The sequence below is a fragment of the Trachypithecus francoisi genome, unplaced genomic scaffold, assembly GCF_009764315.1.
Source record: "Trachypithecus francoisi isolate TF-2019V2 unplaced genomic scaffold, Tfra_2.0 Lachesis_group0, whole genome shotgun sequence".
Taxonomy (NCBI): domain Eukaryota; kingdom Metazoa; phylum Chordata; class Mammalia; order Primates; family Cercopithecidae; genus Trachypithecus; species Trachypithecus francoisi.
Genome location: NW_022681453.1, coordinates 34848593 through 34868190, shown reverse-complemented (window position 1 = coordinate 34868190; position 19598 = coordinate 34848593). Strand labels below are relative to the sequence as shown.

Genomic DNA, 19598 nt, shown 5'->3' with positions numbered 1-19598 from the left:
ATTTAAATGCTTTACGTGATTAATTTCTTGTTGTTGTTACAGGTACCTCAATAGTAATGAGTTGACGGCCATACCATCCCTGGGCGCTGCTTCATCACATGTCATCTCTCTCTTTCTGTAAGTGGTGCCATTTGGGGGACTCTGGGTTGTGTGGTGGGGCCATGGTGTTTGTTGCCTTGCTGATACCTTGTGGCAGGATAACTTGAGTTCATGTGCTCGCTGGTGAAGAAAGACCTTTCTTCATGTGGCCCTATGATTACAACAAATGCTTTGCTTGCTGCTTTTGGGGTTTGCAGAATTAAAAGCTGGAAGTTTTACCTCATCTTAAATTTGCAAGAAAGTAGGTCTTTTTTTTTTTTTTTTTTAATGCCCACAGGTGTATGGAACTAGATTTCTTGCTTCTGTGGTTAAGCTGCAACTTCGAATAAAACTGGAGTTAAAGGAAGCTGTGTCAGTTATAAGACAGCAAGCTCGTTTTTGTGCCAGTGAATTTGGTAATGGGACTCAGTTTACTTTATGGCTTTAACAAAAAGAAAGTACCCCCAGGCCTTTGGGATCAATGTAAAAGTATGTTGTCATGGTCAAGGATAAGATGCAGTCTATTTTTTATACACAGCACACTGGAAATGCAAAAGCAAATGAAGGGCCTTAGCTAAAAAGACAAGAAGGCACTCATTGGGAATACTATCATTTGTGCTGTTACAGAGTTTTGCTAGAGAACTGAGCACCGGTCCTACCCCTGTTTCTTCAGCAGTCAGGTGGAGGAGCTTGCTTGTTTTATACTCACCCAGAAGACTTTCCAGATAAACCAGCCATGAGTCCAACAATTTTCTCTGCCAGATTTTATTGGCAGCTTCCCCAGCAGAGCACCTCCCTCTTCACACTGAATTTCCTGTTTCCACTCCAGGCTTGCATAGTTTAATTTTATTCTGATTTTGCTGGTTTTATAATTCGTTTGCTCACCTGTATGAATCTTATCTCAATACTGAGGCTCGGCAGGCCGAGCAGAGAAACTTTGCAGGAAGGTGCTATTAATAAGAGTGCTGGCGTAGCTTACAGATCTTAGATCTTTGGCTGGCAGCACGCCCTGTGTTCAGGAGGTACTGTGTCCCTGTGAAACATGGTCTTGGGCTTAACCCTTTTCATGGCATTGTGGGATTGCAGGAGAATGTGGGGGGTTAGAATTGCAATTCACTGTGTGCCCTGGACAGATGACCTGGTCTCTCTCAACCTCGTTTCCCGCATTTACATAATGGTTTTTGACCCATTTTATACATGAGGAAAGTGAGACCTGGGGGAGTGGAATGTATGTGAAGCTCCCAGCATTGTGTGGGAATGTTTGACAAATGGTGGATACTGTTGTTGGCTGGTAGCTAGCTCCTTGAATCTTGGCAGGATCTCACCTTTAAGGCCACAGGATTTAAGAGTCAGTCCTTGTTCCTGTAAAGTGCTGGAAGGAAGGTTTGTGGCCCTTTGTTCCCTTGATGGGTAAAGGTCTGACTTTATTTTGTACCCACTTGGTCTGTGGGCCCAGCATCTGGAAGGTGTTTAATTTTTGGCTTAATCAATGAGTTCGTCTTATGTGAGGCTAATAGGGATGTGATAACCTGTTGTGTGTCAATAAAGCAAAGCACTTGAAGATGCTAGGAGCTCCTTGCTGCTTAAAACACAGGTCATGGACCATCAGTATTGAGTTAGCTTCGAGCTTGTTAGAAATGCAGAACCTCAGGCTTAATGCCAACACTACTGGATCAGAAGCTCAATTTAACAAGGGCCCTGGCCGTTTGTCCACGAGTTCAAGTTTGAGAAATGCTGATGTAACTGCTCTTATTCCTCACATGGTGAGGAAGCTAGGGCCACAGAGAATATCTCTGTGTTATCAGAGAAGAAACTGAGCCTCCCTGGAGGTCTTCTAAGTTGCAAAAGTGAGAATTGGAACTGAGACTGGATACAAATGCCTTTGCATCACTCCTTTATATAACCCCATGCACTCGGGGCAGGAGCATGGCAGGTGACTCTGAACCACGCTGTGCCAGAGGCAGGCAGGGCCCCCAGCTCGCCCCATGGGCCTGTGGCAGTTCGAATTGCACCTTGCTCTGCTGACTAAAAATACATTTCTGTTCCTTGGCCCAAGTGCCAAGAGAAGTGGGGCTGTTTGGCCTTGTTCCTGCTATTCCATTAGACAGCATTGAAATATGTAAAGCAAGAGAGAGAAAAAAAAAAGACTTACTCCCTGTTTGGATTCAGTTTGGAAAATGCAGGTTAGCACTGGCAGCCAGCTCTTTGGCCTGAAGTTGGGCACCACCTGATTTGGTCAGTGATTTCTCTGAAACGACAGAAACTGAAGGGGCTTTATCTTGGTTTTCTCTGAGGTGCCTGTGTTCCCCGTTCGTAGATGGGATGCCTGGATTCAGTGCTGGCAAGTTAGGTTAGCAGTGTGACATCTGGGCGGCTGGATTATTGATAATCCTTCATGCCTTTTCTGTATTTCCCACGTGGACCGTGCAAAGAACAAGGGAGAAAACAACAGAGCAGGCAGTGGATGAGCATCATTTTAAAGCCCAAAGAACCACCTTCCTCATCCTAACCAGTGAAGGCAGAAGTCTTAGCAGCCCCATCCACATGATGATTCCAGTCATCCAGGCTTTGAACAGCAGGTTTTGCTGATGTGTCTGTTACTTTTCGGAACTAGTGAACTGCAGGGTGTCACGTGTTCTGTAAATATTTAGTAGGCACTTTTTGTGCCCCTGCAGTTGTGGCCCAGAGGCTTGTCCCAAGGAGAAGCGGAAGCCTCAACACATCATTTGAAAATGTGGTAGTTAATAGTTAGATGCTTATAGTCCTTAGTCCTCAAATTCTTATTCCATTTTTGTGGGCAGACAGAGGATCAGAAAAAAATAATCAAAATGTGCAGAGAGAATAGAGCAAATGTCTGCTGAGGCCATGTGAGTGATAGGAGCCCAGACAACTTTCTTGGGACAAGTTTATAGGTAGATGCATCACAGAAAAGTCGGGGCCAGGTGTGGGTCCTGCCGTCTGTAATGTAGTTGTGACATGGGATACATACATTGCTTTTTTTCTCATTCGTTGAATGAGGAAGTTGAAGCAGATGGTAGAAGTACCGTCGAAGCTTGTGTATTCTCTTTGTGACCCGAAAGTTGAGAGTGGGGGCAATAACGTCACAAAAGACATAGTTACCCTCTGACCAATAACCACTGTTGTTGCTTTCTATCTTTTCACAAAAGTAGTAGGTTTGTTAATTTTCAGCTCGGACACCTACAATTATGGACTTTTGCCTCTGAAAGTTGGCCCTTTCTCTCTGAGTTTCATTCTGCTTATGCAGGAGTGAGCCGACTTCCTAGACACTAGAGCCCTCCTGAGCTGGGTGGCACCGTTGGAAGAGCCTCGTGGGAAGAGGCAGTGCTCTGCACCTGGCTCTTTCTATCAGGGCTTCAAAAGAGACTTCCATAGTTTTGGGAACTGGAGTCATACAGCAAAATTTCAATTGGTTAATACCTTCTGATTAAAGGAATCTAATTCAATTAACATATTTGTCAAGGAACAGATTTATTTGCATCTTGTTCTGAGGATAATGCCGGAGCCATTCGTCCTTAATAAACAGAAAGCATAGAACGCAAGGAAAGCTCTTAATAAGACTGGGTTCCGGTGAGGGAGCTAATTTCATAAAATAGTGCTGAGAAAAAGAAACAGACTTTTGTTAAATGGGGGCAGAAGCTGCCAGTAGATTTTTATGTTTGACATTTTTTTTTTTTTTTTTTTAGTTTGAAATCCAGGAAACTCATGTTACAATTCCCACAGCAACAGTAATTTTGTCTGATGCATAAATGACATTTCTGTTAAGGAAAAATCCCTCCTTTTCCTGTGGTGTTGCTGCACTTGTACCGTTGAGAAGATTGGTGACGGTGGAAATCATTGAGTTTTTCAGTCCTGGGAGGAAAAATGCATGTGGTAGAGTCGGCCTTAGCTTGTGTCTCCTGTGCATAGACTGTGGCAGATGACCCATAGGGTTGCCTGGTCCACCTAACAACTTCTCCAGCCGCTTTGTTCTAGACCTCACTCCTTTATGGAGCCTTGTCATTTGCTCTCCCCCAGCCTGTGTCCTCGACCAGCAGGAAGACCTAGGCAAAATGTAGGGGCACGCAATTAATTGTGACTTTGTAATATTGCTATTAAAATTCATTAGGTTTATGTTGCATTTGAAAACACATTGAAACGCCTTTTACTTCTAATCTTGAAAAAATGTTTTTGAAACCTGTTTTTTTAATGATATAAGATAAATGTACCAGGGGCATGAGGAGGCGGTGTGGGGTTGGTCCATCGGTACAAAAAAAATAGAAAGAATGGCTAGGCGCGGTAGCTCACGCCTGTAATCCCAGCGCTTTGGGAGGCCAAGGCGGGCAGATCACAAGGTTAGGAGATCGAGACCATCCTGGCTAACATGGTGAAACCCTGTCTCTACTAAAAATACAAAAAATTAGCCGGGCGTGGTGGCGGGCACCTATAGTCCCAGCTACTCAGGAGACTGAGGCAGGAGAATGGTGTGAACCCGGGAGGCGGAGCTTACAGTGAGCCGAGATCACGCCACTGCGCTCCAGCCTGGGCCACTCTGCCTCAAAAAAAAAAAAAAAAAAAAAATAGAATGAAGACCTATTTGATAGCACAACAGGGTGGCTATGGCCAGTAACTTAATTGTACATTTAAAAATGATTAAGAGTGTAATTGGATTGTTTGTAATACAAAGGATAAATGCTTGAGGGCGTGGATGCCCCATTCTCCATGATGTGATTATTATGCACTGCATGCCTGTATCAAGACATGTCATGTATCCTATAAATATATATACCTACTATGTACTCACAAAACATTCAGAAAATTTAAAAAGATAAACTTACCATTAACTCACCATTTAAAAGCCACTTGTAGTACATCCTCAGTGTTGTACAACCATCACCACTACAGAATGCTAGAACATTTTCATCACCCCCCACCCCCCACCAAGAAAAACCCATACTCCTTCAACAGTCACTTCCCATATCCCTCACCCTAGTCACTGGTAACCACTTATTTGAAAACTTTTTGAGGAAAGCGTTTTTCTCTCCTGTTAACAAATGAACCTGCAAGACTTAGTCTATAAATAACCTAATAAAAATATCTGAGGTGGCTTTATATTTTGCTGTGACCTCTTAGCTGAAGAAAAAGTGATTAAATGAAAGGGATAGGAAGGCCAGGCATGGTGGCTCACGCCTGTAATCCCAACACTTTGGGAGGCTGAGGCAGGTGGATCACCTGAGGTCAGGAATTCAAGACCAGCCTGGCCAACATGACGAAACCCCATTTCTACTAAAAATACAAAAATTAGCCAGGTGTGGTGGCAGGTGCCTGTAATTCCAGCTACTCGGGAGGCTGTTGCAGGAGAATCACTTGAACCTGGGAGGTGGAGGTTGCAGTGAGCTGAGATCACGCCGTTGCACTCTAGCCTGGGAGACAAGGCTAGAGTGTCTCAAAAAAAAAAAAAAAAGGCCAGAAGGGAGGATAGGATAGGATACTTAACATCCCTCTATTGTAATTTCTGGAGAATAAAACTTGGAAGGAAAGAAACGCGGTGTCCTACCTGTGACCAAGGGGAGGTGGTCACCTCCCCCCTTCCCTGGGAGCGAGTGAAGAGTAGACGAAGCCCTGGTTGGGGTTGGAGGGATCTGAGGCAGCGAAGGCCTGAGCCCTCTTCTTGGCTGGATCTGTTGGTGAAGTAAAATCAATAGGCATACTTAACTCTCAGGGTACCTAACAAACCCACTGGAAAAGAAGAGGGGCGAAATCAATCTTCTTTACAGGCTCGTTAATGCAAAGATCAATTCGCATTAAAGCATAATTAAAGAGTGAGCCTTAGAGAGAGGCAGCTGTGATCTGCTGCAGCTCAGGGCTGGGGGGAATAATGAGAGTCCCTCAGAGGGCCCAAGCTGGAAGCGACCTGGAATGCAACGTCGCAAAGTTAGTCTCAGCCTCATGACCTGAGTTAAGGTTGTTAATAATCAGGCTTGAAACACAGGTGAGATTATACTGAGGAACAGGCAGCGGCTGGCATTCCCACTGCATGTGTGTGTGGGGATGGAGGGACGTATTCTCCATCTAAGGAGCTGGGTTGAGACGTCTTGCCCTTCTCTTCACTGCCTGCCCTTAAAACTTTCTCCATATTGCATCTCCTGAAGAAAGGCATCCTTCACTGGCATAATAAAGAATTGATGTGAAATGTTTTTGCATGTGATGTTTATCTTTGGAGGGATGAAATAAGAATTTGTCTTTAAAAGTTGAGTGGTAATCTCAGATGGTGGAGCTCTTTGTGCATTTATTCGTAGCTGGACCTGTGGGCACCATAGGTGTGTGTACAGTCGAGGTGATGCTCCCCATGACCAGGGGTTACCCCATTCTTCCTTCGGAGGCATTATCTGCTGGCCCCTCCACCAGTCACCAGATTAAGAGTGGACCTAATCAAGGGTGTTAGAAAATATGAAAACAAGTATATGTCCCTATGCTACTTTGGACAGGCTTCCCCCACATAGCAACCTGATTTAGCCTTGCTGTTGAAGGATGGCCAGTCCATTTGGGTGTCAGTGTAAAAGTAAACCTTCCCTGGGCTATTGGCATTTTATTGCTCTGGCAATAAAATGAATGCTCATTAAGAGTGTGGAGTTCAGAGTGAATGACTGCAGCTACTTTAGGAAGCAACTGTGAGCAAAGCTGTGTTTTATAAAGGCCCAGGTTGAGTTTAAGTGAATGCCTTTTGTTCCTTGAGTAGTCCGAAGCTGTTTTGGTTCCCAGATGCTAAAGGGGGAAGGGAAGATACGGCCCTAGTCAAAAAAACAGCACAACAGGGAGAAATACACATACACATATAATAAAATTATCTAAAGTTCTGTTCCTCTTCTGAGTTTTCAAAGATGTATTCACTTCCTGCCCTGTTTGCCCAGATTTTTGTTGATGTGAACTGATTGTTTCTTCTGGATAAAACCTCATGCCGATTCCCTTGGGAGATGGCAGCTTCCCCTCACTGGTAGACCACCTGTAGGGCTTGCTGAGACACAGGTCACTGGGTCTCAGCCTCGTTTCTGGCTTGGCTCAACGGGTCTGAGATGGGACAAGAGAATTTGCTTTGCTAGTGAGTTCCCAGGTGATGCTGCCGCTGCTGCTGGCCTGGGAACCTGGCTTTGAGAACCTCTGCTGGGGCTCATATGGGGCTGGGGGGAGCCCCAAGGCTCATGTGTCAGTTCTGACCACGCTGTTTAGGCCTTGGGGGACAGTAAATTATGTAGATCCACTCCTAATGTCACCAGTGTGGTGGCAGGCATTTGTTTGGGACAGTGGGTCTCTATGGCCCTGGTAATGGCTTCTGAGAAAGGCTCTGGGGCAGTGGGCAGAGTGAGCTCCAGTACCACGGACAGAACAGACCTGGGTGGCTCAGGGTTTGAGGCCCATGGCTGTTACACATTTGCTTATGCTTCATTTGCTGTTTGTTGGTGACCACTCAAGTCTCCCCAGCAGACCTTCACTGGCTACTGCAGAGATGGAGAGCACTTCGTGAGCAGCCCAGCCTGGCAGGAGCCCTATTATTCTCTCAGCCGGTGGGTGCTGGCAGCTCCCCTTACAGCTGAGCATCCCCTCTCCCACGGCTGGAGTCAGTTTTAGCACACTTAACCTTTCTTTTGATTATCAGTTACTCGTATCTGATCAGTCTTTATCCTCAGCTAAGACTTGAATGGAACCTCTTTTTCCAGATGGAAGTTAACAAGCGTGTCTGAAAGGTGGGCATTTTTTCCCCCACCCTACTGGGGTCCACACCTGCCCCATTGCCCCTTTGTAGCACTGCATTGTTTATGACCAGATTACTCTCCTCCCATTTTCCCAGCCTGGGGACTATGGTCCAGGTCAACAGTGGGCAAAAGAGATGAAAAAGTGGAGGAAGCCTCAGCTGGTTCATGGTGGAAACCGTGGGCTCGTCTGTACGGCTGCTGTGAAGTTGGCCAGCACATGCCCCACATGAGGCCTGGCATGAGCAAACAGGTCAGGTCCTATGGGCCTGGATTTACTGCCCTCAAGGAACTGGCAGTCTAGCTGCAGAGGAAGATGGGTGGACAGACCGTTGTCATACAGGGGCTGGGGAATGTCTAAGGGGCATCTCACTGCCCGTCACTGATGGGGCATATGACAAAGAAGGTTCCCAGATGAAGCGACATTTTAGCCGAGGCTCCCTGTTCTGCAAACCTCCTTTCTCTTCCCCTACATGGAGGTGTAAGTTACAGGCATTAAATGGAACACCCTAAATGTTCAGCCAACACTTTGGGTGCTTGGAGGAGCATTCAGAGGAATACGAAAAGGACATGGCTAATTGCATTTTTAGGCCAATATGTGTACACATACACCCCCTCACTCACTCCCCACCCCCAACACACACCCTCCCTTCCCCGCCTTTTTTCTTTTTCAACAGGCAGGCTTTTATGAAGAGCCAGCAGGCCGCTGTTGGAAGGAAGAGCAGGGCCCGTGGTTCTTAGAACTGCAGCCTCATCAGATGCTGGATACCACCAAGGAGCCTCAAAATAGAAAATTAAACACCCAATTTACAAAGAAAGCAGCTCTCTGTCCCGGAAACTTGCCAGGGATTCCGTAGTGCAGACTGCCACTTGCCCCCAGTCTAAGCGAGCCTTTCGCTGGGAAAAGAGCCGCTGTGGCCTCCGCAGCCAGCCTGCCAAATTACACAGTCATGACTTGTCATTTTCCTTCTCTTTTCTTTCCTTTTTTCTCCTTTCTTTGAGAGTGGGGGTGGTGAGCCAGCCAGATGAGAGGTACATCTGCAAGTCATTTGCTGAGAAAGTGAAGGGAACCCCAGCTGTGGGGTTGGGGGAGCCGAGGAAGGGGAGAGCCCATGGAATAGGAGCTTGGTTATAGAGATCACTGCCTCTTTTGGAAACTCAGTAGCTTTTGTTGAGTGTAGGGCTTTTTTCCTTTCCGCCACCCCGCCCACCTCTTTCTCTCCTTTTTCCTGATGACCATGTAAGCTTTAAATATAGCCCAAGATCCAGTGGGGACCCGGGTTGTTCCCCGATGTTGGAGAATCAGTGGATGGTCTCGGAGGGAAAGTGCCACTCCTTCCAGCAGTGAGTGCTGAAAACCCTCCAGGGCTGCTTGAAATGGAGCCGGGAAGCAGAGCTGCTCTGTCATTGCACAATCTCCCGTGTGAAAGGGGTTGGCTCCAGCCCATATCAACAGTCTCATTCCAACTGGGACCATTTCCTCCTCCTCCTCCTCCCCCTCCTCACTTCCTGCAGGTGGCTTCTGTAATCCAGTTACCACTGGGAAGCCTCATGTGCATATGCACCTAATCCGAAAATGGCTGGCTTGACTTTGACCTGTGTGCTGACCTTGCGGGGAAGGCAGGGCCTATTGTGTCTGCTCACACCTGGGAGCCATTTTCAGCTTTTGTAGCCCAAGTGGCAGAAATATGTTTGTGTTTATGCAGGGCCTTTCCTTCATAAGGCCTGTCATTGTTGGGCCATACATAGGGAATATTGGATTCCCCCTGCTTGTTTAAAGGCAAGAGCTTTTAAATATAGAATAGGTTACTCAGTATATTGAGTCCTATGAAATTGCTGTTTGTGTTTTGTTCAGTAATGGTCAAACATCAGCAGTCTTGTATTCAGCCTTTTGAGAAGAAAAAATAGTGACAGTCAGCATGTATGGTAAACTGATATTGGTAGGCATTGCTCTATGGGACCTCCCAGGACCTGTCTTACTATGTCACCTCTGCAGTCCTATGAGACACAGGATCTGTTAAGCACAATTTACAGATGAGGCATCTAAGGCACAGAGAGGGCAAGTAACTTGCTCGAGGTCACAGAGCTAGGAGGCATCAAAGTTGGATCCTGTTATTTCTCTCCATCTCTGGGGCTTATGCTCACTGTACACTTGGAAGTATGTGGTCTGGGAGGTTAGAAAGGTCTTGTCATTTTAAGTGCTAACATTTCAAACTGTACTAGGTGTGGGAAGCCTTGGTATTGTGGCCCAAAGGCTCGGATGTTACGCTGGAGTGTGGAGTGAGATGCTGCTACCTTGCAAATGCAGCACGCATCTCCCAAAGTGGTGCCGCGTGCCTCTGTAATGCCCTTGCTTTAAAAGCCTCTTTTTGGCCCGAGGTGAACATGCTTTGGGGAGCTCTTGGTATGATTTTCTTTCATTGATGCAAAGTAACAGGAGGTCCTTCCCCCCACTGTCTTTCCCTGTCTCTCTCTCTCATGTCAGTTTGGAGCTGATTATGCCGGCCATCTGTGAAAGGTACAGTGAGGAAAAACACTCTTGTCATCAGGTCTCGGCAGAGCCCAGACTTGTTTGATTGTGCCAGTAGATTCTCAGATAGTGGCTATCTGCCCCCGAAGACATCACTTCAAGGCGAATTCCTCTGCAGTTTCCTCACTTCCTGGATGCCTTTCAAACCCAAACAGCTGAAATAAAGGTGCCAGTTTGTGGTTTTTTTTCTTCCCAGCTTCATCAACCAGGAGATGAAATGTGTGCTGTGAAGTGTGCAGCCCCCGAGGTACTCATGGGCTGTCCTCAGGGGCCACTGGCTTCTGCTCAACTAGCTGTCCTATTGTAGAGTCTCTTTGGGGGCTCTGATACATTTTTTCCTCAGGGACGGCTGCTGTGAAACTAGTTTGTAAATAGCAGGGCTCCTTCTCCACTTAGTGGTAGGACAAAGGTAGGTACAAATGGATATCTTCACGTTACGCTGATTCAGGCATCATGTGGCTTTATAGAGAGGGGGCAGTTTTGCACAGCGCTGAAGAGAAGGCTCTATATCCATCGGATCTGGGTTTGAGTCCTGCCTGCATCACCTTTGCTATGTCACCTGGGCAAGTTCTCTCAGGCCTCAGTTTTCTCACTCATAAAATGATACTTGCTGATAAGTTGGTGGTTAGGATTAACTAAACAGCATGTGTTCTCAGTGTAGTGTCTGGTATATACTGAGCGTGCATGGAGTGTTAGACACTCTTGCTATCTCTGACAGCTTTGTACTGAGTACCTTTGGGGCTGTGGGCAAAGCAAGCCTGCTTTTGCTGCTGTTCTCTGAGGGGCATTGTTGCTCTCTACACTGAACCCGGGAGGCCACCTGGTACTGGAGATTGGAGAGGAGTCTATGTACACCCCGTAAAAATGGATCTTACTTGCAGATATCCATCATGGCTCACCCTCCTATAAACCAGTTGAAGCTTACAGAAAACCCCTGTGTGTATCTGTTCATTCCTCTTACGGGAGCTATTGAGGACAGCAGCAGAGTTTCTTTTCTCTCCTCTCTTCTCATCTTCTGTTTCTCTACCTGGGGTAGGTGCAGCAAAGTGCTAGGCAAATGTTTAAGCAGTGGCTCTCATAGTAGAATGACCTGAGGAGCTTAAACAAATCTACGTGTCTGCGTCTCAGGGCGGTTAAATCAAAATCTCGAGTTAGCGGGCTGGGGAGCAGAGTAGGGGCGAGTGTTGGGCCCAGGCGGTGTGGTGGTTTTTTTAAAAAGTGCTCCAGGTCATTTCAGTGTGCAGCCAAAAGCTTTAATAACCCACAGCTGGGTAATTGCAAGTGAAAGGCATTGTTCCGCCTCTTCTCTCCTCCCCTCTCATAACTATCATTTAAAATACACAGGCTCCCCCACCTCCTTGCCCTCCACTCCTTTTTTTCTCTTTCTTTCTCACCAGATGAAGGGGAAATAAATATTGAGTCTGGCCTTCATTTTAGTACTTAGGACTCTGGGAATCCCTAGTAGAGGTTTTAGTTACCTCTTTCACCATTGATTTAAGTTGAAGATACTGTGCAGTTAGCCACAGCGTGATTAGGAAGTTGCTTTGGTGGTGCACGAGTGAGGGTGTTTGGTCTGATTAGACCTGCCCACCTTATTTGGAGATCACAGAATTCAACTGTGGATTTGCCCCTTATCTGGGTCATTCTTTCTGCTGATAGCCAGCCCACCCATCTGTCATTTGCATTCTGCCTGTCTGTCAGAAATGTCCCATTATGATGGTGGGAAAAACTCCCTTTATAGTAAAACAAGAGGCAAAACTGACTTACTCTAAGCTCCTTACACACCTTTTTAAAAAATAAATAAATAAAAATAAGTTGAAAAGTAAGACTTGGCTCTTTAAAAAAAAAAATGTAAATAAATAGATGATATAGAAACTGAAGGACCTCACCCAAAAGCTTTATTGTAATATAGCAAAGTTCTGGTGCTAAAATTGAGTTGGAGAATTGTATAATGGGATTTTGTGAAGGTTATGTTTGGAATTGGATAAATGGATAAGTTGCAAAGAGTAGAACTTTGGAAATGAGAAAAAAAAATTCCCCTTGGACTTTTTAGAATGTGACTTTTCTCCAAATCAAATGTACTTTTTATAAGGGGGAAAACAGTGGTTATCAGCATGCATAGTGAAGTTTTTCTGCCTCATAATCGGAATGAGGGCTAGCATGTTGAGAAAGCCAGCATGGGCTTCGTGGGCTAGGCCTGGGGAGGCCTTGGTACAGCCCTTCCAGGGGCTCCCCTTCCCCATGGCCTTGCCGACAGCCGTGATAAACCCTTTCATCACCTGCCTTTTCCTCACGGGCTAGGCTGGCCCCTACCCCGTCTTCCTATCCTCTAGTGTGTGTTAACGAGAACCCTGATTTGGTGATGCTATAGCAATTATGTGGTTCCAAGTAAGAGCCCAGTGCCTGTCTTCACTTTCCCCCATTCCCTGGAAAAGAGCTGTAGCCCCTGAGAGATTCAATATGTCATCAAAGGAAATGGTGATGTGGCAGAGATGTGCATTTCCTGCCTTGGTGGCCTCATGGGTCACCTCTAGGAAGAGAAAGCCAAAAGGTGTGAGTTGTTGGCACAGTGGTGAGGACCAGGTGGCCTCTCATAGGGCCATCCCTTTGTGGGCATTTCAATAGAGAGCATTGGCCCATTTTTGCTCACCTCCAGCTGGGTGCCAGAATGTCTGCAATAGTATCTCTGCTGCAGGAGTAGCCCTCTCACCGTCTTCTTGTGGAAACATAACCTAAGGCTCATTCTGCCTCTTGGGAACTAGGAGGAAACATCCCTTCCTGGAGTGCACAGGGCCTTTTCCCCCTTGTTAGCACCAGTAGTGTTCAGAGAAACGAGTGTCAGGACACTGCGTGTGGTCCCTACTCTGACATTATGGATCCATTATAGGATCTTCCACGAAACACACCTCTTTGTGGCTTCTGTTCCCTCATCTGTAAAGAAAGGGGCTGCTGGTTCAGTATCAGCCATATTCAACCAGCGTTGAAAACGCACATGGCTGCTTCCCTACTAGAGGCCTGGGCTGTATGTTCTTTGGAACAGACTCACATCCCTAGTTGAGAACTGCTATTGTGGGTGACCGCCTAGTTGTGGGGCCCCAGGTTCCTGGCAGGCTCACATGTTTGTGAATTCTGTGGAGAGGGCCACCTGAGCTGGCTGTGCTCTCTGTTGAGACGTCTGCTTGGAGTGGGACGGGGTAGCACCGTAGCAGGCCCTTTGGGTCCGGTGCCAAATCTGGGCCATGCAACTCGTCTCTACGGGGGGGTCCTCAAGGCCTCGGCTCCCAAGCATCCAGATGTGACTCTCAGGCAGCCCTCATTCCTCCCTGCTCCACGCCAACCACCCGTGAAGTACCGTCATCAGTACTTGACGAAGACATGAATCAAGGGCCCCTTCATGGCGTCCCGTCCTCTATGGGACAGAGTCCCAGCTCTTTCAGAGTTGGCCCTGGCTCCATTTCTTCCTGTTCTCCCGCCTCTAAATTGTGCGTAACAAAAGCCCATACTGGGTGTGTCTCTGGATCCTGTGCCTGGTTTATTTTGCCACCTTGATCTGGAATGGCCACCCCCTCCTGACCTCCTCCCCTGATGACGTTGCGTTGCCCTCTGCCACTGCACCCATCACATCTCTCTGTCTCCTCGGAAGCTGGGGTGAGGGGCCGATGGCACAGTAGCCGCATCCATTTTTCCTTGCAGCAGCTGCTTATAGCAGGCATCCCATCCGTGTGTGGATGAATGACTCTGAGGGACCAAGTGGAAGGGTCATCTCAAGGATAAGTGATTGTGGGGTATGGGGCAGATACTAGGTTGTTTTAGATATTTATTCAAGGTGGAGAGGCAGGTTTGGGCACGTAATAATAGAAGTGGCCTGCTGGGGTTCCCGGAGGGCATGGCTCTCTAGCCAGGGGATAAGACTTGCTTTCCTGGATTTACTGAAGAGGCAGGCAGGGTGTCATGGGAGAAAAGGTATTAGTGGAAACTGCCATGTGAGAGGCCGCCTGGCCCAGAGGTGGACAGAGCTTGCCCCCAGGGTTCATTATTGGGGTTTGAGTCCTGGTTCTGCCACGTTCTAGCAGCAGCTTTCCAAGCCTCAGTTTGCTTAGATGAGAGATTGCTCTTACCCCGCCACAGATGTGTCAGAGAAGGGCTCTCCCAGTCTCTGCTCGCTTGTTTGAGGGGTCAGCAGGTGGTATGGGAAAGGCTTTCTCTGAAGTGAAGGTGGAGAGTCACTGCAGATCCCTGCAGGCGTCCAGCCCATGCTGGGAGATGCTACCTATTCCCCACCGCAGAGACGGAGGGAAAATGAGGGAGGTGCAGCAGGCTGCGTAAAAGATTACAGTAAGGAGAGCCTGGATTCTAGAGGGTGCCAGTAGATCCATTCAGGGAATAAAGAGTGCTCTGTAGTCAGAAAGTTCAGAAAACCCAGAGTTGAAGGTGAGCACCTTTCTTTCCTGCGGGACATTTCAGAGCCTTTAGTGCTTGATGTTCCCTTTGAGTTTCCAAGGACAAGCAGAGGAGGGCTTCCTAAGATCATTTCATCATAGCTGTATTATGTTTTCATTTTCTTTCAGAGGTAGGAAGGGAGATTTCAGGAGCATGAGAGGTACTCACCTAGAGAATGATAAACTGCACTCCTCACGTCCCCCTGGCAGGGGAGAGTACTGCTTCCCTGTCTCTGAATGCACATCCATGTGAAGTTTAGACTTTGCTACCATGGGCATACATTCCCCCCTCCTCTTCAGTTCTTCCTGTGCAGGCTTGTCACAGTTTGGCTTCATTTGGAGGCTGGCACCAGACCCCCTGGGCTCTGTGTTTTAAGTCTTTTGAGCTCTAATGAGGGGGAGAGACTTGGTTCCCACAGATAGTGAGTAGTGAGCCCCCTGGAATACTTGTTCTGTGGGATGTTAATGGTCATTTCATGAGCAAAAGGATTTTGTGGTCATGTAAGTTTAGCAAATGCCAAAGCAAGCTGAGTGAAAGGTGTCCTTATCGTCGATTCTAAGCTGCTTTCCTTTGCTGACCTGCTGAGGGGGTCTGCAAGAGGCGGTGGAGGAGAGGCCCCTTCCTGAACTTGCCTGTACCCGGAACCCTTTCCATGGAACACCTCCCAGGGCCAGTATTCGAGGGATAATGCTTTGGGAGTCTGGCGTCTGGCAGCCTGCATCTGCCACTTTCTGGGTATACACGTCTGGCACATCTTCTTCCTTGGCCAGGTAGTACTGGGAGAAGACACGGGTGGATGACAACCCCTGATGCCAGGCAAGGGCCACTGTAGCTGTCCTCAGCAACACCCTTGTCTGTAGGAGTCCCAGCCCTCAGCCCTTTCCTAAATGATGGGAAGTAATTAAACAGTTCATGCATATCTCCAGATTTCAGAAATCACACAGAGCCCAGTGGTAATTGGTGCTTAGCTCTGAGACTTGAGTCATACTATATAAGTTTCTGCCGGTTTGAAGGATGGCTGGAGACTGAGTAAAGTAGCAGGAAGGCTGATTCTAGTGGAAACTCACCCAGACCTACCCTGTGATTCCACCGTGAATGCCATGACACTTTCGTATTGTTGTTTTAATTATACTTTGGAATAATTGTTGATTCACGTGCAGTTGTAAAAAGAAATAATATGGAGAGATCCCTCATATACCCTTAAACCCAGTTTCTCCCAATGGTGACATCTTGTACAACTTTTCATAACCAGAATATTGACATCAATGCAGTCAGGATACAGAATATTTGTATCATCACAAGGATCTCTCCCCTTTATGGCCACAGTCATTTACTTCTTGCCCTCATACCCTTGGTTGTCTTTTTTTTTCTTTTTGAGAAGACAGTCTTGCTCTGTCGTCCAGGCTAGAGCGTAGTGGTGCGATCTTGACTCACTGCAACCTCAGTCTTCCAAGTTTACGCGATTCTCCTGCCTCAGCCTCCCAAATACCTGGGATTACAGGTATGCACCACCACACCTGGCTATTTTCTTTTTCATTTTTTTATTTTTATTTTTCAGTAGAGGTGGGGTTTCACTGTGTTGGCCAGGCTGGTCTTGAACTCCTGACCTCAAGTGATCTGCCTGCCCGGCCTCCCAAAGTGCTGAGATTACAGGCTTGAACCACCATGCCCAGCCCCCTTGGTTGACTTCTAATGTGTTCTCCGAATTTGTCGTTTTTTCATTTAGAGTTTTATATAATGGAATAAAAGTATGGATAACCTTTTGGGATTGGCTTTTTTCACTTGGCATAATTCTCTGGAGGTTCATCTAGGTTATTATATGTGTCATTTCATTCCTTTTTAATCACAGGTTGTATTCTATAATATGGATATGCCATACTTTAACCATTCACCCAATGAAGGACATCTAGAATGTTTCCCGTTTGGGACTGTTTTTAAAAAATTTTGCTATGAACATTTGTGTTTGGGTTTTTTTGTTTGTGTGAACATAGATTTTCACTTCTCTGGGATAAATACCCAGGAGTACAATTGACAGATCATATGGGAGTTGCGTTTTTAGTTTTTTTAAGAAACTGTCAGATTCTTCCAGAATGGCCATACCATTTGACATTCTTACCAGCAGTGTGTAGGCAATTCAGTTTCTGCACCATTATGGCCAGCATTTGGTGGTGTGTTTTTTTAATTTTTATTTTTATATTTTTGAGACAGAGTCTTGCTCTGTTGCTCAGGCTGGAGTGCAGTGGCACAATCTCTGCTCACTGCAACCTCTGCCTCCTGGGTTCAAGTGATTCTCATGCCTCAGCCTCCTGAGTAGCTGGGATTACAGGCTTGTGCCACCACGCCCAGCTAATTTTTGTACTTTTAGTACTAAGAGACGGGGTTTCACCATGTTGGCCAGGCTGGTCTTGAACTCCTGACCTCAAGTGATCCACCAGCCTCGGCCTCCCAAAGTACTGAGATTACAGGTATGAGCCGCCGCACCTGGCCGTGGTGGTGGTGGTTTTTTTAGCCATCCTGATAGATGTGTAGCGATATCTCATTATGGTTTTCATGTGTATTTCCATGGTGACCAATGATATTAAGCATCTTTTCTTTTGCTTGTTTGCCACTTGTAGATTCTTTTTGGTAAAATGTCCATTCATGCCTTTTGCCCATTTTCTAATTGGATTTTTTGGTTGTTATTGTTGTTTTGCTCTCAAGTTTTGTGAGATGTTTATATAGTCTGGATATATATACTGGATACTAGTTCTTTGTTAGATATGTGATTTGTAAATACTTTCTCTCAATCTGTAGCTTGTCTTTTCATCTTAGCAGAGTCTTTCACAGAACAAACATTTTAAATTTTGATAAAGCCTAGTATGTGTTAAATTTTCCTTTTATGGATTGTACTTTTACGTCAGGTCTAAGAACTTTACCTAACTCTAATTCCCAAAGATTTTCTCCTGTGTTTTCTCTTAGAAGATCTGTAATTTTATGTTTTGCATGTAAGTTCACGATGACATGTTTTAAAAAGCCTGAAATCAGGAAGAAACTTGAAGCTTGTCGTTCCACGAAAGAAACAGAGCAAGAATTGCTTCTCATAGGACCCCAGCATGGACAAGGCAAGGGGTGAGATGGTTCTGGGGTACAGAGAAGGGGTGCAGCAGACAGTGCCATTTTGGTGTTGTAACAAATCATTTTTGGGGGTGGGTGAAGAAGGGCTGCGTTAATGGGCCAACTCCTTAATCCCACCCAGTACCCATCCTTAACCCTCCCGAAGTACCGTCAGGTCATATGCTGAAGGCTCGACAAATTGCCTGGTAAGAGATATTCTAAATCGTATGATCGGGAGATCAAAGTCTTTCAGATGGGGCAGGAAGTAGGTCTGGTTTTATTTTTAAAGGCACATCAGTGGTATCACTCCCAGGAGGAGGAGAGGATCTTGTCTTAGAGGCTGCAGCCAAGTGCTGAAACAGCTTCCTCCTTTGCCTGGAACTGCAGAGCTGTCAGGAAGCTGGCATGTGAATCTCAGGGAATGTGCCAGTGGCCAGTAGAGGTGAGGGGCCGGTGTGTGACCTCAGAGGGAGCTTTAGCGCTGCGGCGCCCACAGTTCCTCTCTGTTCTCATAGCCACAGGCTGTCTGATCTGGCTTATTGTACCACTGTCACTCCAGTGAGCGGCATAGCCTGGAGTCAGAGGATACCTTGCATCCTGGTTAGCTGGGTGACTGCAGACCAGGGTCTTAGCCTCTCTGATTCTGGAGTAGGTGGTGCCTTCTTTGGCATGGTGATAAGCAGTGAGTGAACAAGTTTCTTCTGTTCCTAGAGAGTGCTCAGTTCTGTGCCGTTATACTTACTGCCTGAGGAAATAAGAGCCACTCTCACCCACCTGTTTAGGAAGGGGGCACGACCGCTGACCACTCCAGTCATCCTAAATACAAATAGAGGCGGTCTGGCTGGGCCCTCTGGCAATGGTGTGTTGACATGCTGTGGGCTGAGGGCCTGGAAGCCCACGTGTGGGTGTGGAGGTGTGTGGGCCCCTGGCAGGACTGGGGATGAACAGTGGCTTGTGACAGGACATTCCCCTTCTTGTTCCCTCTGTATCTGCAGAGTCAGGTCCTGCCTCTGCTCCAGTCACATGATGTGGCCCCAGTGTAGGGGATCCCCCTCCCTGGTGGATGCCGAGAAGGGGTGGGAGGTATGGGTTGCTATCCAGAGAAGCTGTCTTCCTTGGAATTTCTTCTGCCCACTTCCCTTATGAGACAGTTCCACATCCTGAATAAGGAGTGTGGGATATGGATTCCTGTTCTGGGCTCCAGTCCCAGCTGCACTGCTTCCTGCCGTATAACCTTCAGCAAGTGAGTTGACCTTTCCATGCCTTAGCATCCCCATCTGTAAAATGGGGACGGTAATGAAGATTAAATGAGGGATGATGTTAAGAGTGAAGCCAGTGCCTAGCTACTGGTAAGCACTGACAAAATGTTAGATTTGTTCCCACTGTTCCTGCCATCATTACAGCTACTCCTGCTACCCCTTCTACTGAGAAAGAAGATGCAGTGTGCCTCCTCCAAAGCTAAGCGTCAAGGGCAAGCTCCCTGGACATCCATGGCCCTGTGCAGCATTGGAACCGTTTCCTGAAGGCTGCAGAAGCACTGGGGCTCCTTTCCAGACTCCAGCTACAAAGGCCCTTTGATGTTTGCACCACCTGGAGCAGGCTTGGGTGCCATGAGAGTGTCGGGGACTGGGGGCTCAGGAGGAGGTTCTGTGTGGAAAACCCTGCTTTGTGCCTGGTGGACTGGTGGTGAAACTGCTCAGGCCACCCTGGGC

At 47.0% G+C, this 19598-nt stretch overlaps 1 protein-coding gene across 2 annotated transcripts in view; it reads left to right on the top strand.

The window, feature by feature from the left end:
• The window catches only part of LRIG1 (leucine rich repeats and immunoglobulin like domains 1), a 127073-nt gene that overhangs the window by 48309 nt on the left and 59166 nt on the right, over window positions 1-19598 (top strand). For both annotated transcript variants that reach the window (XM_033210377.1, XM_033210378.1), the window contains one exon: window positions 43-117. In XM_033210377.1, the coding sequence (XP_033066268.1) occupies window positions 43-117 (75 nt within the window). The remainder of the gene's footprint in view (window positions 1-42; window positions 118-19598) is intronic.